The following is a 25,641-nucleotide window of genomic DNA, read 5'->3' as shown; positions in this document are numbered from 1 at the left end:
CAAGCCCCACTCGCACTGAACCTCAGTAGCCCCAGACCCTGTCAGCGCAGCAGCGATGAGTCACGGTGCGCCGTGTCCCTCGAGCCATGCGGCTACGGTCCCCAAGCCCCACACCCTGCGCCAGGGCTGCGGTTTCCCCAGCTGCGTCACTGCGCTTCAGCAAAAGTGGGACAAAGCATTGCCATCGGCCGGCCCTGCAGAGGGTGTGCAGCATCCCGCTGCGGGGTAGGAGGGAGCCCCGGCTTTTCTGTGCGATATTCCCTTGGCCGAGCTCCGCTGCCGCCTGCCCACGGAGCGGGAAGCATGCCAGGCACTGGTGCTGCTGTGCAGCATGTAACTCTCCAGACAGCTCCAGATGTTACCTACAGGCACTGGTGCTGCCCACCCCAAGAGATGGGTGGCTGCAGCTGCTGCAGGGCTTTCCACAGCAACACAGACACACGCTGAGAGCATGGCAGCGGCCTGAGTGCTGGCACCACCACGCAACACGGTGCGGTCGGGCCCGGTGAAGGACCGGGCTGCCTGTCCCCGTTATGGTGGAGGCACGTGTACCATGCTTCCCCGAGCTGGATGCCCGCAAGAGCAGCACGGCCCCACCAGCCCTCCCTGCCCGCTGCTGGCCTCGCGCTCCCTTCCCCGCTCGCTTCAGAGGGGCACAGGAAGCCATCTGATAACCACCAGCACTCGCTCAAGGTTGCTGACACTTCTTTGTCCTGCCACCTCCCAAAACATTTTGTACAAGGTAAAATCCCACCAGCAAATGCCAATGTGCCTGTGCTGAGGTGGCATGCATGCTCTTGGCTGCCCTGCGATGAGCCACGCAAGGCACCCCAGGGCTGGAAGCCCACGCTTGCTATAACCGAGGACGGGGGTTTAAAAACAGGGAGTCCCAATTCCCAGCCTGGTTTTGAAGGGCCCAAGGAAGGTCACGGAGCCTTCAACAGCAACACTCAGCAGCTCCCTCCAGCTCCCAGATCAGAGGCAGCGGCTCAGTTCCCCCATGGGCAAGAGCAGATTAATTACCATCTGCAAGGGTTTGTGCCAGCCAAGAAACTGCTAAGTACCCACAGCCCCTGGCAGCAGCTCCACACCCCCAAGGTGGGAGAGTGCCTGGAAACACTTGCAGCCTGCAATTGTTTGTTCTCATTCCCTCGCCTTGGAAAACTAATCTGCTGCTAACTCAGAAGGGCTCAGGAGACAGACAAGCCAGAAGAAAACCTTAATAATAAAAAAAGAGGAAAAAAGAGAGAAACTCTCCAAGTTAACACCCGGAGTTATCAACCGGCAACATGCAAAGAAGACCCCACAGCAAACCATGTCCCGTCAGAGTGGCGTGGGCACCAGGGAAGTGCAACACAGGGTGCAGTAGCAGTGGTACCACAGGGCAAGGACAGCAAACACGGATTGCAGCACATCGGCCAGGGCAGCATTATCCATAGGATGGCAGCCCCCCAAGCCCCCAGGACAATGCTGCCCCATGAGCCTGCACCCACCCTGGGAACAGCCTTGGCAGTCCTGACCATGTCGAAACGGTAATTCAGTCCTCACCATCCATACCTGCTCTCCCTGCATTTCCAGCAGGCTGTCCTGGCACCGGGTGCAGTGGGTGCAAGTCCCGGTCCAGCTGCTTTCCAGCCGTGGGGGGAAGCGCCAATCCAATGGGTGAAAATGCACTGCTGGGGTGGGGGCACAGCCCCACCGCCACCCCTGCGGGGAGCTGGGACTCACCATTCTGGGTCAGCTTCGTGGAGCAGACGAGCGTAGAGATTTGGAAGCTGTCCCGGGCCGACACAGTTAAGCCCGACACAGTCCCGCTCACACGGAAGGAGGAGCCGGAGAGGAGCTTCAGCTCTGGCAGCATCCTCGCAGAGGGCAGGGTCAGGTAGGCACCGGCATCTTCCAGCTTCCTGCTGTCACCCTGCAAGGCAGAGCACATGGCTTACACCAGGCTATGTGGCCCCGTGGGACAGGGCTGGCCCCTGGGCTCCGATGTGACCCCACATCACATCCCCTGCAGGGGGGGACTTTGCTGTGCAGAATGGGGCAGGGCAAGGAGGTCAGCAGAGCCATGCACAGGGAATGGTGGCTCCCACGTAATGGCATCCTTATGGCTCGGTAGCCTCCGGCTTGGGGGAGTCACTGGGATGCGGGAGCTGGCCACTGCCCACGGTGCAGAGCCCTGTGCAGGCGGCACAGTGGGCTCACCCATCATTAATGTAAACAGAGTATCCAACAAAGCTGCTCCCTGCCGCGCTCTGTGGGGACCGTGCTCAGCTGGGACAGCTGACCGGGAAGATGCCAAGTCCAGGCCAGTGCCACTCAGGAAGGACACAAGAACAGGCAGGAGGAAAAGCGCAGGGGGAGGTCAGTGACACGGAGGAGCCTGGGGCTGGCAGCAGCATTCTGGGAATGAAACACATGCCTGAGCACTGCCATGGGGATGGACACACAGCAGGACACCAACCAAGTGGCCAGCACAGTCTCACACCATCACCATCACCAGCCCAACAGGATATTTCCTGCCGGCACGGGCATGCTTGGTCTCTCCATGGCATCAAAACGGCCCATTTCTTTTGTGTCCCCTACTGTTAAGTTGAAGGATTAAGATGGTGTTACATCTAGGAGGACTCACTGGAGTGACTTTCTAAATGATCCTTCCATGCTTGTTTGCAAGACTAGGACATGGATGTCCAAAGCTGGCCAGACATGTGACGGCAGACTGCAGCCTTGCCACCACGAGCTCACCGGTGCTTACTTATGGCTTGGCAACAGGGCATTTATCCTTCCCTGCCTGCAACCCTGCACGATAAAATTCTTCCTGCTGAAGGTCAGATGAAGATCACAAAATTGTTTGTTATTGGATTTTCTCTCCACTGAGCGTACCCACGGCAGCCAGCTGACTCACAGGAGGCACTGCACTTTTTCTGAGGGCAGCTAAGCCCTCGTAGGGTAACCTGGCTTAATTTCAGACATTTCTCGACCAGCATGAGATCAAGAGGTCTGAGAAGCTAAAAGCATATAATTCACATTCCTCTGGCAAACAAAGATAAAAAGATGAAATAGCTTCTGACTCCCAGAATCAAGCTCCTGTGTTTGCCGGGAAGAACAGGAGTCAGCCGGGGAGAAGACAAAGCGGAGCACGACGGCTACTTGCTCAGGGGCAGAGGACGCTGGTGACTGTGACAGTTCGGCAAGGGCAGCAACAGCCCTTTAAGGAGTAAATGCACCCAGGAGGGAGGTGCACAGGGTTTGATCTCGATGCCCCAGCCAGCGTCGGCAAGTCCCAAAGGCGCTCAGTGCTCCTGCCACAGCACAGGCTGTGGATGGGACAGTCCCCCAGAGAGCCAGGGACCATGTCTGCAGCTCCACAAGCCACAGTAGCATTTAAAGAATTTGGGCGTTTTGCAAGTGAAGAACAGGGAGGAGAGACACGATAACAATTTAAAATGCGTAGGAGCTGCTGGGGAAGAAAAGCGCAGCTCCGTTCCGGTCTGCCGGCTGGGCAGGGCCCCACGGGTTCCCTGTGGGAGGGAGGTTGGGCATCACAAGAGCATTAGATGAGGAACAGCAACGGCCGCGCCGGGACAGAGCAGCCAGGCGGGCAGGGGTGAGCCTGTCCTGTCAGCAGAGGCATTCAGGAGGTGGATGGGGTGGCCCCAGCGTGGGCAGACAGCAGAGACCTGCAAGGGTACGTGGGCAGCTCAGCTACGTGAGCGCGGTGCCAGAGCACACTGGGATGGCACTGCAACAGATCCACAGCACAGTCCTCCGATGTGGGACGACGGTGAGCACAGTGGTGTGCTGGCAGCCACCCATCTGCTGGGGCACTTCTGCTGCCAGGACATCACGTAGCTGCAGAAGCAGCATCAAGGTGCTGAGAGGAAAACGCAGGGATGAAGAAAAGGCACTCCTCCATCAAGCTCATGGGAAGCATTGGCTGAGGCCAGCTAGACAGCTGCCACAGCAGGCAGGAGACAGATTTTCTCATCCCAGAAAGATGCAGGACATGGGAAGGGAGATGGCTCTGCCTCGCATAACTGTGGTCACATCAACAGGAACAGCAGCGAAAATGAGAGAAAACTTCAGTTAAATACCAGAGCAGCCAAGGGGCTGAGGCAGGAAGGTCACCTCCCGCGGAGGCTGGGCCTCCATTGCTCGCGAGGAACATAAAGTTGTGCCAACACACAGAGCAAGAGCCCTGAGCTCACCCCTGCAGCGGGGACCAGCTCACACCTCCCGCTCCCCTTGCCACAACCAGATGCAGCCCGGGCGACACAAGGGGGCACAAAGCAAGGAGGGGCAGCACATTTGTGGGGCCTTTCACACTCTGGTGTCAGAGCCAACTGTGTTTTTTCCAAATGAACAGCAAATTTTCCCTCCTTGTGTTCTCTGTTTGCTTTCTCAAAAGTAAAACCAAGCAGTTGTAGGCAGAAAGATGCTGGTGAAATCAGGTAAAGTGCAGCAAATATCTTTCCGGGGACGTTCCCTTCCAAGTCAGATATGTTTAAGTTACCTTTTTCTAAACAAAACCTGTCATTCGCAAGGGAGCGGTGCAGAGATTAGAGATGTTGTGTGCAGGGAGCATGGCACCCCACCATCAAGGACAGAAAGGACGGGAGGGAGGGACTGGAAACCCTCCCTGGGACTTTGGGTGCATGCCACCAGCATGGTACTCCAGCAGGGACTAGGACCCCAGCCCCACGCAGGCAGCTGCCAGAAGAGCCACCACCCTTCAGCCTCCCTGCTTTGAGGGAGGGGGGTCTACCCACCCCCCCGTACCTTGTACAGAATGAGGTCATGCTCCCCATCACGCAGCGTGGTGCCGTCTGGTCGCATCAGCTTCACAAAGGCCATGGAGAAAATCCGCTCACTTTTGTCTTTGGCTGGGAGACACAAATGTGGGGCGAGGTGAAGCAGGCTCAGAAGGGGCCTGAGGACACCGTGCGTGGGCAGGGACCGGCCAGCGCAGCTGGGAGGTCCTGCCTTCCCGGCAGCTGCAGCAATACAGAGGGGTGCTGCCAGGGAAATTGCTTTTCTTTTCCTGGAGTCCACAGGCTGCACCCACAGGCAGCAAGACCCCCTTGGTCTCCCCGGAGCACTTGGGAAAAGCAGCTGCTGCAGCTGTTTGAGAACCTTGGGAAGGGAGAAATGGGAGAGGTGGCAGCAACGAGGCAAGACGCAGCCCGGGGAGCTGCCCGGCTGCCAGCCAGCACCTGCTGCCCAGGCACGGAGAGCCACCCCGGTGAGAATGAGAGGGGCTTGGGGCAGGCAGGGCTCAGAGCGGGTAGGATCAGACCAGCAAGCAGCAGCCTGAGCTGCAGGTCCCCACAGTGGCCCTGGGGAAGGTCCCCACAGCTGCAGGACATGCCACACCATGTCTCACCACGTGTGGTTGTCAGCTCTGCAAAGGCAGCAGCAGCAGCACCTCTGCTCCGGGAGCAGCGTGTCCTCCCAGCCATGCCACAGCCCACAGCCCTGCCGCAGCCAAAATCCATGGGATGGGGAGCAGGTGCTGTGGACAGCCGAGCGCGGGCACCCGGGGAGCAGCCACGTGCAAGAGGCACGGTTTCCCAGAGGTCTGCTGCCTCACCATGGGTGGCAGGGACAGAGCAGAATGGGGTGACAGCTTCCTTCCCCTGCCATGGGATTCCAGGTGTCACAGCATCCCTGGCACAGCCCCACATGGGGCGAGATGAGGGCTGCTCACAGGGCCCTCTTGCTCCTGCAGCCCCTGAGCCACGGACAGCCCGCCTCCACCACAGCCACTGCTGAGGGCATTAGCAGAGGAGGATCTGAAGAAAGGAGACACTTACAGTCACTGGAGGAGCGATGCCGGAAGGTGAACCTCAGGTGGGTCTTGTGGACATCTTCAATGGGAACAGCAATCTGAGAGAGAGAACGTGCGCCAGCATGAGGACAGGAGGGCACATGCTGAGCAATCTGGCTGGCCAAGACCCCTCGGTGCTTGGGCAAATGCTGTGCTGAACTGTGGGTTGCTTCAATTCCAACCCATGTGCTCTCCTTTCAATTACTGAGGCTGAATTGGAGACACAGGTGCCTGTGCAGGGCTGGGGGGGTGTGCCCACCTGCCCACCGGAGAGGCAGGAGTAATGCTGGAGCACTGCCCGTGATGCAGCAGACATGGTCTCCCTGATGCTGGTTGCCCCGGGTCTCCACCTGGGGGTCCAGCCATGACACTGGCAGCATCTCCTATCCTCCCCAAGCTGGGGGCTTTGCCCCCAAAAAGCCAGCCCTGATGGGGAGCCCCCTGCAGCAGCTCAGTCCTGCTGCATGGGAGGAGTGAGCAGCCCCAGTCCCACCCCAGTCCCTGTGCCCCAGAGCTGGTACAGACCTTGACCGTCTCCATCCACCGCTGATGCCGCTGCTGGTAGTATACCACAGAGCGGTACTCGCTCACCGGCTTGTCCCCTGCGCCGTGGTAAATCACATTCTGTGGAGAGGGCAGCAGCAGGAGAGATGCTTCATGGTCGGATCAAATAAACTTGAAGGGCTGAAAAGTGTTGCATTCCCTGCTAAACCAGGCCAGCGCCCCCCCCCCCCCGAGCCGCTTTCCCCTGCCCATGCTGCAGCAGCCCCCACCTGAGCCCCCCAGCATAGGTGCCCCTTTACCACAACCCAGCTGGCATGGGGACATCTTTACAACCTTCCCCGGCCAGGCTCAGAGGGGCCACAAAAGGCTTCCCTGTCACCTCCACCAAGCCTGGTGCAGCCTCCAGGGGAACCAGCAAGGGACACCCAGGCCATAGGGGCATGGGCACAGGTTGGCTTCCATTGCCCTGTGGGAAGGGCATTATCAGGGCTGGAGGACAAGGTGGGGGCTGTGCCCTGGGACCAGCCCAGCAGGACCCTCAGCAATTCACATCCTGTTCCTCAGGGGCCAGGTGAGAACTGCATTTGAAATGAAAGCATACGCTTTGGAGAGAGATAAGGCAACAGCCAGTCCTGGGGCAGGGGGAACTGGGTCTGAGCCTCCTCACATCCTCCTGGCAACCCCCCAGCTCCCTCCCCCTCCTACCTCTCCTGGGGATGGAGACCAGGGACACCCCAAGGCGAGGGGCCTCTGGGGATGGCCAGGGGTTCTAGTTGTCCCCAGTGGAGGCCAATTTCCTCTCTATCCCTTCCCACCACTTTCCCAGATCTTCCCAGTTCTAAAGGGAACTTCAGGAGCTCCAGTAGCCAAAGAAGCTACTCCAGCCAGTTCATGCTGGCACCAACACCAGCACCAGGATGCTACGGAGCTGCTGCCTCTACCTGAGGTGATGTGGGAGACAGTCGCTTGCCCCAAGGCCAATCTGGCGCTTGCCATACCTGCACCACGTTGCCTGACTCATCACAGACACACACCGTCACCTCCACATTCTTCTGGGTCTTCTTGTTGCCCTTGTCAAACTCACCCTGCACCAGCGTCAGGTAGATGTCGTTCCTGACATCTCCTGGGGAGGACAGCCCTGTCAGTGAGGCCAGGTCCCTTTTGCAGAAGGGCACCCCATAACCCCACGCCGGGACCCCCAGAGACCATCCAAGGGATGGTCCACCCGCCACGCTGCTTGCCTGGCATGATGACCTCCGGATAGCCTAGCTTGCGTGCCACCACCGTGCTGCGGTCCACAAGGTGGGGATGGTCCTTCCGCACCTGGCTCAAGTCTCCCCACAGCATCTTCAGGGACACCCAGAACCCTGCCAGGACAGAGCATGGGATGTCAGTCCCACAGCCCGCGCCAGCTCAGCCTGAGCTGTGGTGTGCCAGGCAAGGCGGCCAGCCACGCATGCCTCCTGTGGAAGCAGCTGCCCCTTCCCGGGCTCAGCCCTGGCTGCTTTTGGGTGGGCAGTCGCTGCCGGAGACCCCACACAGCTCTGATCCCAATTACTGAGGCAATTCACATGCCAAGCCCTGGACGCACCCAGGGTCAAACTTGCACCTCTGTGGCCACTGCAGTTTTTCAACAGGTGACAGCATGCAAGAGCTCGGGGGAGGCAGCAGGAGGGGGCCCATGGCCAACCAGCAACTGGAGCGAGCGGCCCAACCCCGCAAGGAGCAGCATGGGGCGGCTGCCCCAGCATGGGGGCCAGGGGACAGCGCAGGTCCCCAAGCACAGGCAGCAGCCACAGAGAAATGCAGGATGGATCAGGGAGGGGTCTTGCCCTGTCCCCCACCACGTACTGTGGCACAGAGTGGGTACACAGGGCACAAGGAACATGGGGGCTCTACCTTGTCCCTTGTGGTTGATGTCCTTCCCCTCCACCGCTTTCCTGATCATGTTGTGAAGAAAATCGTTGTCAGCAGCCACCCTGCAAACACCAGAGCAGGGTGATTCAGAGGAGCTCCCCACTGGGCATGCACGGGGAACCCGTGCGGCTGCTCCCCACAGCCAGGCACCAACCACCAGCAAACTGAACAGCCCACGTCCCACTGCAGCTCTCAAACCTGCTGGCCACCAGCCCACTGGGAGGGAAGAGCAGGACAGCATCCACAGCGGACCTGGGACCCGAGTACACATGTGCCCCGAGGGGCCAGGCAGCAGAGCTCTGGCGGGGCTTCAGCATCTCTCAGTGTGTTGCTGCCCATAGAAATACCCCTTTTTTAACCTCGATGAGTTCCTGGACCTGGTGACATCATGACCCAAGGATCCACAGTCCCTTTGCAAAGCCTTATTTAACAAAAAATCTTTTGTCTTTGATCCTGGCATGTCTTATCCCCTTGTAACCACTGCCCCACCGCTCGCTGCCTCCGGGCCCCATGGGACTCACAGGTGCACGGGGATGAAATGCTGCTTGTCCTCATCACTCTCGCTCTTCCCCTTGGTGATGTCCGTGATGTCCATCACTGCAGTGGCATAGATGGAGCAGGGTGGGGCAGTTGCCACAGGCACCAGTAGCCCCAGCAACAGGGACCTCTGTGCCAAATCCTCCCAGGACCACCACCCAGGACAGTTATGCCCTGTCCTGCAGCCGCCGCTTCACCTGTGCCCCCAGCACTGACCCTGCTGTGCCCTGGCCTGGGTTCCACAGGCAGGTCCTCATGCCCCACTGACACCCACCCCCAGCCACCCCAGGGCAGAGGTGGCTGCTCAGGGCTCGCACCACACACCCAGCACCCGAACAGCATGCAGAGATGGTACTGCCACCAACCAGACAGTCACCAGAGGTGGCCTCAGAGCTTCAGGGCAGATTGGGGCCAAAATAAGGCATATCCAGAATCTCTCCATCACCCACAGACAGGGCCCCTCCCTGGGGACACACAGCTCGGAGTGCAATTAGCTGCTGATAGGTTCATCATTCACCTGGTGATTTCTCTGTGGCTGAGCTTAGCACATGCTAAGAGCGCTCCTGGGGGCACCTCCAGCAGCGTTGGGCTGGAGGTCCCCTGTGCCACGCAGCGAGGAGGGGTGGCTGGGCACCCTGAGTCCCTCTCCTCTGCTGGGGCAGGTGCACTGCCTCCCCACGGGCCCTGTGGCCGCAGCCCCAGGATGGCAGGGCCAGCCCACGGAGGATGACATGAGGGTGACCAGGGGAAGTGCTTGGCTCTGGCCGTCACAGGAGCAGGGAGCCAAGGCTCTCCTGGCTGCTGGAGCGGCTGTGCCAGATCCCTCCCCACACCCCAGCACCAGGCACCTGCGGGGAAATGCCTGTGCCACCATGGAGGGGTTGTGGGTCAGGATGGGGAGGGGGAGATAGGATTCAGGGGGATGGGACAGAGTGTGGCTGTGCAGAGGAAAGTGAGGGTTGGGGTCTGCGTGCAGGGACAGGGGCCACGGGGCTGCAAGGTGGGAGCAGCCCTGGGGTGTCACCACCCTGAACCAGTGAGCCCCACGGAGGCCTGGTGGCTGGGAGGTGGGTGCTAGGGGTGCTGTCATGGGCAGCACCAGGGGTCTCCTCCCTGTACCCACAGCAGACTCTGCTCTCACCTGAGATGCCGAAAGGCCGCCGGAGGCCCGTGCTGAGCTTGCGGCTGTAGGTCTCCCGGAGGTCCATGCGTCCCACCCGGATGATCTGGCACACCAGGAAAAGCCTCTCCCGCTTCAGGTCTTTGCTGCCCAGGTCCTGGGGAACAGAGTGGCTGCATGAGCCTCACACTGGCAGCTCTGTGTGGGGATGTGCCTCTGCTGGCACCATGTGACCATGGGGTGTCCAGGGCTGGATGACATACCAGCAGGTGCAGAGCCACCATGGGTCCCCACACCCAGTGCCCCAGCTCTGCCTTCAGGGGCCAGGGAGCCCCTGTCGCTGTGCCCCACAGAGACGCTCAGCTGGTGGGCATGCAGCCCCCCATCCCAGAGAGCTTGGGATTTCTGTGCACCCCAGGCAGCCCCAAACCCAAGGGATGGGGACAACACCAGAGCTCGTGGAGACTGATCGCCCCATGGGGCACCCATGGGCCAGGCAGCGTGGGTGAGTGGGAGATGCAGCCCTGGGAGGGAGCAGGTCTGACACGGTGTAGGGTTTGGTGGCTTGGCCACACGCTCCACCTCTGGGCACCCTGTGGCCAGCTCCCGGGGGTGCTGCCCTTGTGCAAGAACCTTCCTGCAGCACGGGGCAGGGTCATGCTGCAGCACACAGGGACATGTGGCTGACACCAGCAACGGGCAGGGGTCAGAGGTGGGTGAGAGCCAGGGGAGCTGGAAGTGCTGATGCTGCTCATTAGCATTGATTTTAAAGGCTCATCTGCATATCAGCCCATGGCTCCGCTCGGGCCATCCTGAGGGTCAGCTCAGCTCTGCTGGTGCAGCGGGAAAAATGCTGGGTCAGCAGATGCTGTCTGTGCCTCCTCCCGCTCGCGGCAGAGGACCGCCAAGCCTGGCTGCGGGTGAGGGATGGAGCAGAGATGGGGCACGGGCACCCCAACAGCCCCAGCAACCTCTCACCTGGGAGGGGAGGCTGCAAGGGGCAGCCCCCAGGCAGGTGCCTACATTCCAGTGCCAGGACTGGTCTGCACAGGAGCCATGGGGCTGGTCAGGCTGGGGGGCACAGGAGCAACGAGCAGCCAGGATGCAGCTGCTTGCAGGGGGACGTGGGCTGCAGCGGGGTCTCATCTCAGGGGCCTGGTGCATGGTGCTGGATGCATCTGAAATGCTGCAGGGGGCGGGGGCAGCGCTGCAGGTGGCAGGAGGGGAGGAGGTGCAGGCAGCTCTGCGGAAGGGGGAGGCAGCAGCACCAGTGCTGCTTGCAAGGGGTCTGCACTCACCGTGAAGATGGCCTTGAGGTTGTTGAGCAGCTCAATGTCCTGGGGGACCCCTGTGCTGGCCCAGCGGATCACGTAGTTCTCGCTGCGAGGGGAAGGCGATGGGGTGAGGAGCCCACAGCAGGGGCCAGGCACCAGGACATCAGAGCTGGAGCTCAGTGTGTCCCTGCGTGGTGGGGTCCCCCAGGTAGAGCAGCCCACAAGCAAACACAGTGTGGGCTGAAGCACTTTGGCCACAGGCAGGGCGCTGCTTGGGCCCCATGTCGCGTGCCTGGCCCCTGCCAGCTCCCGCCATCCCACCAGCAGCGGGACCCCTTGTCCCACCAGTGGCGGCACACTTGGCTGGCCCAGCCCCAGCTGCCCCAGCAGCGGGGAGGCTGCCAGCCCAACCCTGCCCACGGCAATGCTGGTCGGGCATGTCAGCACACCTAGTCCCTCACATGGGGGCACGTTGCCCCGGCAGTACCCGGGGTCTGGCATGGGCTAAGCCAGCATCTGGCCACCACGGGCAGATGGGCACAGCACAGCATGCCGCAGCACACTGCAACGGGCCACAGTGTGCCAGGCACACACAACCCCAGGCGGGATGAGCCAGGCAGGACACACTGCCAACAAACCCTCCTGCCCCAGAGGAGAAAGCGCTGCAGGAAGGGACATGCCTCTCTCCCCACTGTGAGCTGTGCTGGCTCGTGCTGAGCTGGGTGGGCGGCCAGGCTGGGCAGGACAGGGGTGGGCAATGAGGTACAAAGGGGCAGGGGCTTCCCACAGAAGGGGGATAGGACCAGGGGATACTGCAGGGAGCAGGGGGCAGGCATCCAGCTGAGCCGGTGGCAGAGGTCTGGCAGTGGGGCTGGTCCTGCACCACTGGGGCCCCACCTGATCATGCGCTGCTCACTGGGGTCGTATAGTGCCATGAAGAGCTGTGCCTCCTCGCCGATGTTGCAGACAAAGTTGCGCACGCAGAGGTAGAGGCTGTGGGAGGGCGAAGCTGCCAGGCGGGCGCTGCAGCCCAGCGCGCTCTGCTGCGGGCTCTGTGGGGCACGAGGCTGCTCAGCCCCATGGCACAGCTGTGGCACAGCACAGCCACAAGTGGGGCAGCAGGCTCTTGGCACGGAGGGGTCAGCATGCCAGGGCCAGCACTGGCTCTCACCATCTCCTCCTGAATGCGCTGTGTGATGGTCTGGGCAGCCTTCTTGTGCGCCTGGAAGAGGCTGATGATGCTGGTCCTGTCAGGGTCCAGGATGTTTTCATCCTCATCCCGCACCACCAGGTCCAGAGCAAGGATCCTGTGGTGTGGAAGCCAGGACAGGGTGAGGCGATACCTGGCACTTGGCTGGGCCAGGGCCACACGGGTCTGTGCACACCGCTGAGACCTGCCTGCCCTGGCACAGGGTCTGAGGGCACAGGCACAGTGTGGGGGAAGGACAGACCACGATGGGTCCCGGCCAGCAGCAGAGCCCTGGCAAGGGGGCAAGAGCCAGGCAGCACCAGGGACGCTCTCCCACCCCAGCCATGGCCCCTTGGCGATAGCCCTCGGCCAGGTAGCTTGCACAGCCCCCAGCACGTTCACTGTCCCCAACCACTATGGGAGAACCAGCCAGCCAGGACAGTGGGGACACAGGGTGCCCCAGGAACACGCAGCCAGCATGATGGGGACACAGACAGACAGGTTGGCAGGGACACTGCAGCAGAAGGGCCAGGTGTCACTTGGTACCACACAGCCTGTGCCTGGGGCAGGGGCCTGGACCCCCCCACGCTCCGTCCCCACTCTCACTTGTTGCCATAGTCGATCTTGCCGGTCACCTCCTTCTTGAGCTGCAGGAGCTCATCCTTGGGCAGTGTCCCCGACAGCAGCTGTGAGCGCCGCTCCATCAGCTCGTACATCATCTGCTTCACCTGCTGGTACCGCTCCATCTGCCCTGCCTGTGGGCAGCAGCGTGAGGTCACAGTGTGCCCCTGCCAGCCCCGGCCCCCCCAGCACCCCGGCCCTCACCACATAGAGCTGCTTCCAGATGGTGGCCCACTCCCGCAGCGTGGTGGTAATCTCCTGCACCATGGGCATCTCGGTGGGGATCACACTCTCCTCCGCCCTGGGGAGAGGCACAGGGAGCCCTGGAGCCCTGTGGCACCGCACTGGCCCCCAAGCTGCACAGGTAAATGCAGCCCGCCCACCCACCCGTGCCCATACCCACATCCAATACCTACCCCCTGCGCTCCACCACGGCACCCTTCAGGTGGATAAGCGAGGCTGGGAAGATGCCCTGGGAAAGCCAGAGCCGTCAGCACCCACAGACCTGGGGGACCATGGCTGGGGGCTCCCCACCCCAGGACCGAGGGTCCTGCAGTGGGTCCCAGCCTGGCAATGCCGCAGGGTGCCTGGCACATCCCCCCAGCAGGGACAGGGCAAGATGCCAGCTGTGCCAGCACCCCCACCACGCCCTGGCCCCCCAGCAGCCCCCCACCTACCTGGACAGCCCTGTTGCTGAGCGAGTACCCACGGTACCAGCCTGCAAGGGGAGGGAAGGGGGCACTGTTAGCCACGCTTGGGGACCCAGCAGCCCGTAGCAGGGCTGTGTGCCTGCCAGCACAGCCAAGAGAAGGAGCACAAAGGTCCCGTGTTATGGTGCAGCCAGCTACCCAGAACAGCCTCTCACGGGCAGGGGATGGCATGGGGCCTGCTTGGGGCTGCTGGACCCCCTTACCCTCGGAGGCCTGCAGGATGTGCACCGTCTCCCCAATCTGCAGTGGGAGGTGATGCTCGCTGGTGCGCGGGAAGTTCCACACAGCTGCAGGGAGAGGGACCAGGAGCCGTGAGTAGGGGTCCCTCACCCAGACCCCCCTCACCAGCATAGCCCACCCTCCCCAGGCCCTGGGCACCTGTGCCCTTCAGGGAGCGTGCCCTACAGCCAGCCCCCCCTCAAGAGGCAGAGCCACCTTGCTCAGCCTTGAGAGGTGGTGCAGAGTCCCAACCCCATGCAAATGGTGTAAGACCCCCAGGCAGGCACGGTGTGAGGCAGGGGAGCGCTGGCTGAAGCAGAGCAGGGGTGGTGAGGGGACCCTGGAACCCGAGAGCCACAGCACAGCCCACACAGGCACAGCAGGAGCCATCAGCCCCCCTCTTCCAGCACATAGGGTTCCCCTGGCTGGTGTCCTCCCCGTCACACTGCCCGCCACCCAACCCCAGATGCCCGGCCCCACCACGCGGGCCCTAGCGAGTGCTGAGCCCGGTGGTCCTGCTCCCACTGCAGGCAGTGCAGGGGGAGCAAGGGCCAGCCGAGCCCTCGCCTGGAGCAGCAGCACTGCAGCCCGTGGCTAGCAGCTCAGGGGCACGCAGGGCAGCCCCGGGGGGCGGTGGGAGCTGGTGGCAGGGGCGGCAGGGTGTGGGGGCACTGGGGGGACTGGTGGCAGCAGGAGCGCAGGAGCTCTCTGTCAGCCAGGCGCTTCCTGCTGTGGCGTGAGCTGCACCGGCCGGGCCGCGGTTAGTCCTGCCGCTATTTCTGGTCCTGGGGACAGTGACGGCTCTGTCTGGTGTAGGCAGCCCTGGCTCGGCCCCAGGACCATCCGCACTCTGCACCGGCAGAGAGCCAGCAGACGTGCCTGCACCCACTACCAGCCCCGGCCAGGGCCAGCTCAAGCTGCAACACCCCCAGACCTCCATGGCTCACTGGGACCCCCGTGCTGGTCTCTGCACACCCTGCAGCACCGGGAGCCCCAAGGCCCCGTGGGACTTGTCCTGCCGCCCTGCTCTCCACACAAGGACCTTGACCCAGCTTGGACTAGCACCTGGCCCTGGTCTGGGCTCGCTCCCCTCCAGCCCCTTGCCACCTCCCAGCACCAGCCAGGCCAGGCTTCCTTGCAGGGCTGCTAACACCCATCGGGCACAAGCAGGAACCGAGACAAGGGCCTGCTCCAGGTGTTGCCTGGGACCCTGCGGGGCTCAGCCTTGGCTCCGGGCGCTGCCAGCAGTGCAAGGGAAAGGCATGGGAAACAGCCTCGGCCAGAAACGGGAAGTGGTTGCAGGGCTTCAAGGGCCAGCGTGGGGAGTGTGTGCTCGCACCAGTGCTGGGGCTGGCACCGGGAGCCTGAGCTGGGTGGCAGTGCAGGGTACGGGGCTGCCCAGGGCTTCGCCATCACCAGCACAGGGGCTGGCAGCAAAGCCCTGGCCAGGACCAGGGGAAAATTAAGGGGTGGTTCTGGGCTCCCCAGGCACCTCCCTGAGAGCAGGTCACACACAACACAACACATAACAACCCACCATTAACAAGCTAATCACCCCTTGGGTAAAGGCTTCTGCATTCCAACAGCCAGGCTGATCGAGACCCATAGCTCAGAGGGGAGAGCCGGCTCCTGCACCAAGCCTCCATCCCCAGCCCCACAACTCCCCATCCCCACCCAGCATCAGCCACGCTCAGCCTCTGGGCACATAGGTCTCGCTGACACCTGCCCTGTCCAGCCCCACGTCACCAGCCCTGCAGCCCCTCACTGACCCTCCGTTCAGCCCTGCACTCATCGGCCCACCCAGCACCAGCATTGTGGAGACCGGGTCCCCACCTCACACCGCTGCCAGCCCCACCAGCGCTGCTCACCCTGCACCATGGCCCAGCCGCCATCACCCACCCCTCCACAGCCCGCTGCTGCAGGGCCACCATGGCCAGTGGGCTCCAGCAGCATCACCTCAGCCACAAGCACCCCATCCCACCAGCCCTCACCCCTCTGGGGAGCGCAGCAGGGCCGGGCACCCACTCCGCCCTGAAGCCTGAACTCACCCACGCCATACTTCTCCTCCTTGGTGGGCAGCCATGGGGCCATGGCTGGCTGTGCTGCAGGAATCGGGGCCCTGTGCAGGGTGGCTGCTGGTTCCTCCTGCTGCGCTCCCCAGGTCACGTGCACCTCACTGGCTTGTGCAAACCTCTGCTTCCTCAACACAGCTGGGTGCTGTGAAGACCCACCCGACTGCCCTGCTGTGTACCATGGCAGGGGTGGCAGGGACGGAGCCCCCAGGACCCCACCACCCACCCACCCAGGGGCTCAGGCGGGTCACCAGCCCTGCCTGCAGGGTGCAATGGGGTTGCTGGCCCAGAGTGATGCTGCAGCACGGTGAGCCCCTCTGGCTGAGCACCACTGCCAGAGCCCAGCAGCCTGTGGGACACTGGGCTGGAGTCTGGAGCAATGGAGCAAGCACAGCCTCAGCCACCCCAAGGTCCAGGGAGCCACAGCGAGCTGTGAACTTGGGCCAGCTGTGCCGCTCCAGACAACACCGCTGAGACGAGGCCTCTGCCTCCCCAGCCAGGGCTGGCCCATCCCCGTCCCTCGGCGCACAAGGCTCTGTGGCACAAAAGCCAGCACGGTGCAGGGATGCAGCCGGGGCTCTGTGGGCTGGCGGCCAGCCCTCCGCTCCCTGCCGCACCAGGACAGTGAGCGAAGCAACGGTTCGGCATCAACCACTTCCTTCCTCCCTCCTGCTGCAAACCCCAGTTGCCCAGCGCCTGCGGGTTCGCCAGGACTGGATACTCAGCCTCTGGCCCTGCTCAGCCCTGGGCCAGCACTGGCCAGGCCCTCTCCCCCTGCACCTGCCGCTGGCCTGCCACAGCCAGGCTGCTGCCCTTGCCATTAAAAACACTTCTCCATCAGCCCCTTCGAGGCAGCGCCAGGCTCCTTCCCTGTCCGTCCATGCCTCTCTGCCAGCCCAAGCCTGCTCCAGGGTCACCCCTGGGTGCAGCTCCCCCATCCCGCAGGTCACCCCTGGCCCCATGGCAGACACCCCTGGCCCAAAGCCCACTCCAGGCAGCCCTCATGGACCCTTCAGCCTGAGGAAGGGATGATGAAGGGGACGGGGAGCCCCAGAGAAAAGGGAGCACAGACAGGTTTAGGTGAGCTGCTGGAATTGGGTGTGCAGGGGAACCCAGGAGGAAGAAGGTGGCCAAGGGGGTTTAAGGGGCCCTAAGCACAGGGAGGTGCAGGGGACAATGCAGCATCCTCCCCTCTGCCTGGGGGTCTGCCCCGGGCAGCGGCACAGCCGGGACCCTGGCTGGAGTGGCAATACCAGCCGAGCACCTCAGGGCGGATGGGGCCGGGTCGAAGAGCTGCCTCGGCACAGCAGGGTCCCGGGATGGCAGGTCTCTCCCGGAGCTTCGCCTTCCGCCGGCAGCTGGGGGTCCTGCACCCGCTTGCGCGGGCGCTCTCCGACGCCGAAATCCCGGGGTGGGCCGGGAGCACACGGCCCCTGCCCGGCTCTGCCCCGCGGCCCGGTCCCGCGGCCCCGGCAACTCCGTGCCGCGGGGGATGCGCCAGCTAGACCGGGCCCGTCTGCCGGTCTGGCAGCTCCACCTGCCGGTCCCCACCGGCCACACGCCGGGACCCGCCGCGGGCAACAGGCGCCCACTTCGGGAGTAGGGCCCCGGCCTCGTCATGCCCGGCACCGGCACGGGATGCCGGCGGGCTGGGGCTGCAGCCGCGCTCCACGTGGGGCTCCGCAGCCGGGATCCTTGGCAAGGGCACCGGGCCGCGGCTGAGGAGCGGGCCGGCGGGCTGGGCAGCGCGGGGTTCGCCGCTGGGAGGCGGCCAGGCCCGGGCTGCCGAGCACGGTCCCGCCCGGGACACGAAGCGCGGCCGGAGCCGGGAGCGCTGCCGGGGCGGACCCCGCTTTACCGAGGCCAGGACCCGGGGTCCGGGCAGCTGCTCTAGGCGGACGCGGTAGGCCGGAGCCCCGGGATCAGGCGGACAGGAGGCCCGGCAGCCCCAAGCGCCGCGAACCCCGGCGGCCGCTGCGATGGCCGCGCTGGCAGGGAAACGCGTACGGCCTGCCGCGGGGCGGGGGCGGGGAACGCCCCTCAGCGCTGATTGGCGGCCGCGGGCGGGGCCACGTGACGGCGCCGCGGTCACCTGACCTGTCCCGAGGCAGGGCCCAGGGGCGGCGGCGCGCGCAGGTGAGCGGCGGCCGGGCCGGGCTGGAACGGAACCGGAACCGGAACCGGAGCCGGAGCCGCGGCTTGGGGGGCTGAGTCAGGGGGGAGCACGGTCCGGTGGGGTCTAGTCTGATCTCGGCGCTTAAGTGCCCGGTTCACCCTGTACCGGTGCCCCCCCGGCCCGGTGTGGCCCGTCCGTCTGCTGGGACCGGCCCTGGGCTGCCCGCCCGCCCCCAAGGTGTCTGTCCTGCGCCCCGGCCCGGTCCCCCGCGCACAGCCCAGTCTGGTCCCCCGTGGCCTGGGCTGATCCCCCTGCCCGTGTCCCCGGGTGCCCCACACCCCAGTCCCGTCCCCTGCCCCTCTCTGCCTGCACGCTCCTGCCTGTCCCCGTCCTCTGCGCCCCTCAGGGCCCCTGCCCCAGCAGGACGAGGCGGTGGGCTGCCCCAGGCCCGCTCCAGGCACGCTGTTGTGGGTGGGTGGGTGCGGGGCTCCCTGGGTCCCGCTCCACCTCCTGCCTGCCCCTGCAGAACCAGCACCCCCGCCATGGCCGGCTGCGGGGCTCCTGGCTCCCTGCCCCGGCAGAGCGGCCCTGGCTCTGCGCTGGAGGAGGAGGAGGAGGGTGAGGATGACCCAGCCCTGGGCTGCGACAGCGACCTGGAGGTGAACCCGTACGACGGGCTGCCCTTCTCCTCCCGCTACTATGAGCTGCTGCGGCAGCGGCGGGAGCTGCCCGTCTGGACCACCAAGTACAGCTTCATGGAGCACCTGGAAGGCAACAGCGGCATCATCCTGGTGTCCGGCCCCCCCGGCACCGGCAAGAGCACCCAGGTGAGTGGGGGGGGCGCATCAGGGCAGCCAGGAGTGACTGGTCCTTCTGGGACGCTGCGTGGAAGCCCGGCACAGGGCTGTGGTACTGGCTGCTCTGCCAACGGCCTCTTCCCGTGCCCACCGGACTCCCAGCTGAGCTGTCGGTAGCGCTGGGTCCTGCCCCGAGGCCACTGCCTTCCCTGCTGGGCCTGTGTGTGGATCCCACTCCCGTGTGAGCAAGCCGCAGCCCCCCTGGCACGGCAGCCGCCAGGTCCTCACCCATGCCAGAGCAGTACGGGCAGGCCCTGCACACTCCCCTCCTGCCGGATGCCTGTACGGCATTACCACGCATTCGTTGTGGGCTGGCAGGCCCTGCGGGGAGGTGAGACCCCGGGGAAGCCATGGGGCTGTGGGCAGAAGGCATGGAGATAGGGCTGTGGCCAGGCAGCAGCTCCCTGACCCCACAGCAACGTCCGAGCTTGTGGTGGGGACGGAGGGGACAACAGGCCCTGAAGGGCTTTGGCTTCGCCACGGTGCCTGGGAGCATGCCACCACTGTGAGCCCAACATGAGGCAGGGCTACTGCAGAGCTGGGCGGTCGTGTGCCAGGATGTGCCAGGGCAGGCACCAGGGCCCCGGGCAAAGCCTCAGCGTGAGCCGGCAAGTGCTGCCACTGCCAGCCAGGAGCAGCTGCCACAGTGGCACAGGGTGTTGGGCAGGCATGGGGACAGGGAAACAGCCTCTCCCTGGAGCCAGGCCTGGGCACACGGGGCAGCAGTGGGTGTGGGTGGACAGGCTGCATGGCGGCGGGTCCAGGGTGTCAGGATCCCACCTGCACGCCCCAGCGAGCTGGCTTCATCTGACAGCTCCTGGCACAGCACCTGGAGACATGTCAGGCAGACTTTGACCTGGGAGGGATCACCTGGAAGCTGTGGGGGCAGCCACGGCCTCCGTGGGGCCAGACTCAGGCTGGGTCACCACACAGCAGCTGTTGACCCCTAGGGTGCCAGATTTGGGGAAGAAAGCCCCTGTGCAGGCCCTGGCCTGGTTTGGCCTCAGGGCTAGGCTGGTTTTGGGTGCTGTCACTCTGTTGTTGCCACCCAAAGTGTGAAGAGCTGACGCCCAAGCCAGGTCCCTTTGCCGTTGAAACAGCCAAGGGCTGTCTGCGCCCTGTGCTGACGCCCTGTCCGGTCTTTGCAGACAGCAAGGTGGCAGAAGGGAGGTGCAGAGCCATGCACGGGGACAGGGCTGAGCACGGCCAGTCTGTGGGGCAGCTGTGGGGCCAGGTAGAGGAATAGAGCAGGCTGTGCGCCCACCCGACTGTGAGCTGGGCTCTCTGGGGGCAGCCCCTGGGCAAGACTGTGCCCATCTGTGACCCCAGATGCTGGGGAGACAGAGGGGCGCAGGCACCCACTCGTGGGGGGCATGTGGCATGGGAGGAGGTGCGTGCGGTGTGTTGGGAGCAGATTTCTGGTCCCCAGTGCCCAAGGGACATCTGCACAGCACCAGGACTGTCCCACACCGCCTGGCTGGGTGTTTGAGCAGTGGGTGCTCCCTGACACTTCCTTCCCCACCTCTCACCGTGGGGTTTCCTGGGGTAGCGTGTGATCCCTCTGGCCCCATGCAAAGACGCTCAAGCCCCTTCCCCAGACTTGCAGCTGCTGTGAGGTCTGGGTCTCGTGGGCCTAGCCAGTGACCACTGCTCTGTGCTGAACCTGACCAGGGACCTGCCCAGCCTTCCCTGGAGAAGAGCTAGGGGCCAGTTAGGATAGAGCAGGATGGCTCCGGTCGGAAGGGCTGCAGCCATCACCTAGTCCAACTGCCTCACCACTCCAGGGCTGACCAAAAGTTAAAACATATTGTTAATGATATTGTCCAAATGCCTCTTAAGCCCTGGCAAGCATGACCTGGTGGCAGTGCTCTGTCTGAGCTGGCAGGTCGGCGCAGCACTTATTGGCCACCCCCCAGCCCTGTTTTTCCTGGGGAGGTGGAAGCAGAGAGGGCTATTGTCCTGTGTCCTTATGCAAGAGCCAGGACAGTGGTGTCCTGTAATGAGGTAGAAAGCTGCCAACACGGGGTGGTGAGGCTGTGGGGTTCCTATCACAGGTTGCTGGGGCTCAGATGTGACAGTAACAGGGAGGAAAGGTCCTGCCTGGGCTGTCAAGTGCATCTGTATGGCCTATAACCGGACCTCTGGGTGCTGCTGTGGGGTGGGTCCCTTTGCCTTTCTCGAGGGACTGCTCTGTGATGGGGAGGGGAATGTCACGGTGCTCCTGGGCAGGGCCACACTGTCCCCAGGCCCTGACCAGCGTCCTGGCCCTGCAGATCCCGCAGTGGTGCGCGGAGTACGCCCTGTCCCTGCAGTTTGCCCATGGCCTGGTGGCCTGCACCCAGCCCCACAGCCTGGCTGCCCTCAGCCTCTCCCTGCGCGTGGCGGATGAGATGGATCTGAACCTGGGCCATGAGGTTGGCTACTGCGTCCCCCATGAGGACTGCTGCACCACAGAGACCATCCTCAGGTATGGGGCCGGGGGGGCCCTGCAGGCTGCCTGTGCTGGGAGCACCAGTTGCACCACACTTTAATCCTGCTGAGCTCCCCAGCTGCAGCTTAATCTCTTAATCCAGCCTGGCCTTGTTGGGGGAGCGACAAAGTGGGCTGATGGCTGCCTGGGCCCTCCCAGGGCTGCAGTGGGGTCTCCCACCATTGGGGATGGGTGTGCTCCCCCAGAGCTGGGGGGGGGGGGGGGTGCCTGCACTGCCGGGGGTCCCCGTGGCCACCCCACTCTGACGGGGCTGGGTTGCGGCAGGTACTGCTCAGATGAGATGCTGCTGCGGGAGATGACGTCGGACCCACTGCTGCGGCAGTACGGGGTGGTGGTGCTGGACGAGGCACAGGAGCGGACAGTGCCCACCGACGTGCTGCTGGGGCTGCTGAAGGACGTGCTACGCCAGCGCCCTGCACTGAAGGTGGTGGTGGTGACCTCACCGGCCATGGAGGAGCGGCTCCGCGCCTTCTGCGGGGACCCCCCAGTGGTGCGGGTGCCAGGGCCTGAGCCCCCTCCCCAGCTGCTCTACAGGGACCCACCGGCCCGCGGTCGCGTCACGGCTGCCTGCCAGGCCGTGCTGGACATCCACCGGCGGCAGGAGCCTGGCCACATCCTGCTCTTCCTGGCCAGTGAGCAGGTGGGCTGCGAGCGCCCCACGGCTTGGCTCCTGGGGGGTTCACCGCGGGGTGGGCTGAAGGTTTGGAGGATCCCTCTCAGCTGTGGCGGGGACTGGGGCTTCTCTGTGGAGGGGCTGTGGGCACTGTGCAGGGCCTAGGGTCTTTCCCCCCAGGGCAGCAGCTGCAGGGTACGGCACAGTCCCAGGGACACGGGGCCGCTGCGGGCATCAGTAGGCGTCACTCACGTCCCCTTGTCCTGCACAGGAGATCACAGACTGCTGCACAGCCATCCAGACCGAGGCCGTGGCACTGAACCCGGGGCTGGGCCCACTGCTGGTCCTGCCCCTGCACCCCGGCGTGGGCCGCGCGGCACAGAAGGTGTACGAGGCACTGGAGGAGAGCGGCCGAGAGAGGCGGGTGATTGTCACCCACTGGCTCGCAGACTCTTCCTTCTCTCTGGGGACCGTGCGCTTTGTCATCGACTCAGGGCTGGAGCTGCGCAACGTGAGTGTGCCGGCGGTGCTGGGACAGAGCTGAGCAGTGGCGAGTGGAGAGCCTGGCTCTGCCCTGGTACACAGCCAGCGGCAGGGGCTGAAGCCAGCCTGGGAAGGGAGCAGCAGCCACCTGCATCCCCACCCACGTCCCCTGCTCGGCCCAGACCCTGCCGTGATGCCCCCGGCGGGGGGATGCTGTGCAAGGCATGGGGTCTTGCCCCAGGGAGGCGGCAGTGGTGGCACGGAGAGGGTTGGGGCTCATCTGGGGGAGTCCCTTCTCATGGCCTCACCCGCAGGTCTACAACCCCCGCATACGGGCAGAGTCCCAGGTGCTGCGGCCCATCAGCAAGAGCCAGGCAGAGTCACGTATGCAGCGAGCTGCTGGCAGCCCCCCAGGTGAGACCCCCTGCCTGGGCATCCCCCAAATGTGCCTCCGGCAGGAGAGGGCTGTCATCCCACTCCGCTGGGGCCCCAGGCAGCCCACACTTCCCCCCCCCCGCCTGTGCTCACTGCCCTGTCCCTGGGCTCCCTCCATCCCACCATCTGGCTCACAGCCCCTTTCCCATAGGCACCTGCCTGCGCCTCTACTCAGAGGCCTTCTACGAGCAGCGCCTGCCCCCCAGCCCCGCACCCCACGTCAGTGAGACCAGCCTCAGCCGCCTCGTGCTGCTGCTGAAGCGCCTGGACATCGCCGACATGGGCCAATGTGACTTCCTCGACCGGCCAGGTAGTGCCCACAGGGTGCGGAGGGGCTGGGCACGGCATGGTGGGGCTGGGGCAGGAGGGTGCGATAGGGGCGGCCGTGCAGGAGGAGCTGGAGGCTGTGCCACAGCAGTGGCCATCGCTGTAGCCCTGGTTGTCTCTGGAGAGGGGCTGGAGGGTCCCGCAGGTGCAGGAGGAGGATGGGCAGGGCTGCCTGGTCCGGGCAGCCGGCTGATGTCCTGCCCCACAGCCCCTGAGTCACTGATGCAAGCACTGGAGGACCTGGACTACCTGGCTGCCCTGGATGATGATGGGAACCTGTCAGAGGTGGGGATCATCATGTCAGAGTTCCCCCTGGACCCGCAACTGTCCAAGGCACTCATTGCCTCCTGCGAGTTCGACTGTGTGGAGGAGATGGTCAGCCTGGCTGCCATGCTCTCAGGTACCATGCCGAGGGGCTGGGAGCCCACTGGTGGCGCAGGGCACAGCACAGCCCCCAGGGAGCCAGCACTGGCAGGGGTGGTGCTGGGGGACACATGGTGACCTTCTCTCTGCACCATCCCCAGTTTCCCCCTGTTTTGTGCCCCCTTCCACGCACCTGGAGGAGGCCGTGACCATGCGCCGGCGGGCCCTGCTCCACCCGAAGGGAGATCACTTCACCCTCATCAACATCTTCAACGCGTTCCAGCAGCGTGAGTGCTGGGCCAGGGCTCAACTGCCGGTGGGCTGCACGCCCCGCGGGTGTCCCACAGCTCCCTCACGTGTCCCCTGCCCCTTTTGGGAGCAAGCACTGCAGCCGCGTTCGTGACCCCATCCGGGTGCCCAGCCTGGCTGCTGGGGGGTCCCAGCCCCAGCCTGGGGGCTGTGCTCTGCACTGTCCCTGTCCCCACTGTGTTGAGGGGACGCAGCCTGTGGGAGCCACGGTGCTTGGTTTCGTGGCTCATGAGCCCCTAGCCCAGCCGGGCCGTCCAGGGGGGGTCTTTTCTCATCCCTGTGGTGCTGACCCTGCTCTCCCTGCAGACAATGCGGATGAGGGCTGGTGCCGCAAGCACGCAGTGAGTGGGGAGGTTCTGCGGCTAGCAGGCATCGTGCGGGCAGAGCTGCTGGAGGTGATGCAGCGCATTGAGCTGCCTGTCTCGCCCCCCGCCTTCGGCACCGACACCAACACGCTCAACATCCAGAGAGCGCTCATCTCTGGCTACTTCCTCAAGGTGCGCCAGGGGGATGCAAGGGGCTGAGCTGCAAGGCAGGGGTCGTGACAGCCAGCCCCGCTCCCCTGCTGCTCCTCTCTCCAGGTGGCCCGGGACATCGATGGCTCTGGCAACTACGTGATGCTGACACACAAGCACGTGGCCCACCTGCCCCCCGCCTGCTGCTACCTGCTGCGGCAGCCCCCCCAGCGCCTGCCACCCTGGGTCCTCTACCACGAGTTCACCATCTCGCAGGACAACTGTCTCCGTGTGGTCTCGGAGATCCAGCCCCAAATGTGAGGACCTCAGGGATGGGGAGGAATGGGGTGTCCCCAGGCTGTGTCTGTGTGTGGCTCCAGCTCTGGCCCGGGAGCGCAGCAGAGCCCTGTGCTAGGGAGCGAGGAGGCTGCTCCAGGGAGGCCCCCCCGCCTTTGACACCCCTGTTCCCCACAGGCTGGTGGAGCTGGCACCCCAGTACTACCTGAGCAACCTGCCACCCAGCGAGAGCCGCGATCTGCTGATGGAGCTGCGGGAGAAGGTGGTGGCTGCAGAGGATGTGCCAGCAGTGCCGGAGCCACTGGGAGAGGCAGCCGGCGGGGAGGATGAGGAGAGGGAAGTGTGTGTCCTGCAATGAGCTGCAGCCACTGGAGCCCCCGTTTTGGGGCTGCCTGGGCTTGGCTGAGTGCCGGGGATGGGGGACCCCCAGGGAGGCCATGCTGCTGTGGGTGCCGACCCCATCTCCAGGGAGGCGCAGGCACAGCCTGCCGCTACCACGGGTCTGCACCATGGTCGTGGTGCCAGCAGCCATGGGCCCCGGCATTTCCCCTGGGGACAGAGCCTGGCTCGGGGGACCACTAGCTCCGGGCCTGGGGAGTCATGCCCACCAGGCCCTCCCCAAATGGGCTCCTGCATCCCGTGTTTCCTGGGGGGGAAGGGTGCCACCACAGGGCTGGGGCCCCTGGCCCTGCCTGCCCTGCTCCCCCTGCACCCAGGGGAGCAGGGGCTGAGGGGCCGCTTGCCGGTCTCTCCTGTATAAAGTTTTGTGACCTTTGCTCCTAGCCCCTGCCTCCATGATTGCAGCCAAGGAGTGCTCGCGCCGCGGAGGGGTCCGGCAAGGCTGGGCTCTGTCCTACCACGGGGTCCTGCCTGCAGTGGGGGGGGGCCCTGCACCCTGCTGCATC

General features: G+C 64.3%; 2 protein-coding genes across 15 annotated transcripts in view; one reads left to right on the top strand and one right to left on the bottom strand.

Annotated features, from left to right (window-relative positions):
- The window catches only part of LOC130152350 (dedicator of cytokinesis protein 2-like), an 80,353-nt gene extending 63,422 nt beyond the window's left edge, over nt 1–16,931 (bottom strand). For 4 of the 14 annotated variants that reach the window (XR_008822973.1, XM_056345850.1, XM_056345837.1 and 1 more), the window contains exons 1-18: nt 15,967–16,920; nt 13,903–13,986; nt 13,667–13,707; nt 13,406–13,461; nt 13,194–13,290; nt 12,975–13,123; nt 12,351–12,486; nt 12,077–12,231; nt 11,204–11,285; nt 9,927–10,062; nt 8,770–8,845; nt 8,231–8,310; nt 7,573–7,698; nt 7,330–7,454; nt 6,353–6,451; nt 5,814–5,886; nt 4,780–4,883; nt 1,729–1,918 (exon numbers count right to left, since the gene is read on the bottom strand). Coding sequence is in view for 11 of the 14 variants with exons in the window: in XM_056345850.1 (XP_056201825.1) it covers nt 1,729–1,918; nt 4,780–4,883; nt 5,814–5,886; nt 6,353–6,451; nt 7,330–7,454; nt 7,573–7,698; nt 8,231–8,310; nt 8,770–8,845; nt 9,927–10,062; nt 11,204–11,285; nt 12,077–12,231; nt 12,351–12,486; nt 12,975–13,123; nt 13,194–13,290; nt 13,406–13,461; nt 13,667–13,707; nt 13,903–13,986; nt 15,967–16,009 (1,852 nt within the window). In the remaining 3 variants the exon portion in view is untranslated. Of the gene's footprint in view, nt 1–1,728; nt 1,919–4,779; nt 4,884–5,813; nt 5,887–6,352; nt 6,452–7,329; nt 7,455–7,572; nt 7,699–8,230; nt 8,311–8,769; nt 8,846–9,926; nt 10,063–11,203; nt 11,286–12,076; nt 12,232–12,350; nt 12,487–12,974; nt 13,124–13,193; nt 13,291–13,405; nt 13,462–13,666; nt 13,708–13,902; nt 13,987–15,966 lie in introns of all 14 variants that reach the window. The other 10 variants (XR_008822963.1, XM_056345864.1, XM_056345875.1 and 7 more) reach the window with 7 other exon arrangements.
- A 1,222-nt stretch (nt 16,932–18,153) lies between these two features.
- On the top strand, nt 18,154–25,511 carry DQX1 (DEAQ-box RNA dependent ATPase 1). The gene is made up of 11 exons (XM_056345890.1): nt 18,154–18,933; nt 21,237–21,430; nt 21,719–22,094; nt 22,339–22,578; nt 22,865–22,964; nt 23,137–23,295; nt 23,521–23,712; nt 23,837–23,962; nt 24,291–24,481; nt 24,566–24,756; nt 24,914–25,511. Exons 1-11 carry the CDS (start codon nt 18,649–18,651, stop codon nt 25,092–25,094), a joined length of 2,235 nt encoding a protein of 744 aa, XP_056201865.1. The 5' UTR covers nt 18,154–18,648; the 3' UTR covers nt 25,095–25,511.
- The last annotated feature ends 130 nt before the right edge of the window (nt 25,512–25,641 follow it).

This window comes from Falco biarmicus, chromosome 1, assembly GCF_023638135.1.
Source record: "Falco biarmicus isolate bFalBia1 chromosome 1, bFalBia1.pri, whole genome shotgun sequence".
NCBI lineage: Eukaryota > Metazoa > Chordata > Aves > Falconiformes > Falconidae > Falco > Falco biarmicus.
The sequence above is the reverse complement of the archived record's forward strand: the minus strand, read 5'-3'. Positions and strand labels throughout refer to the sequence as shown.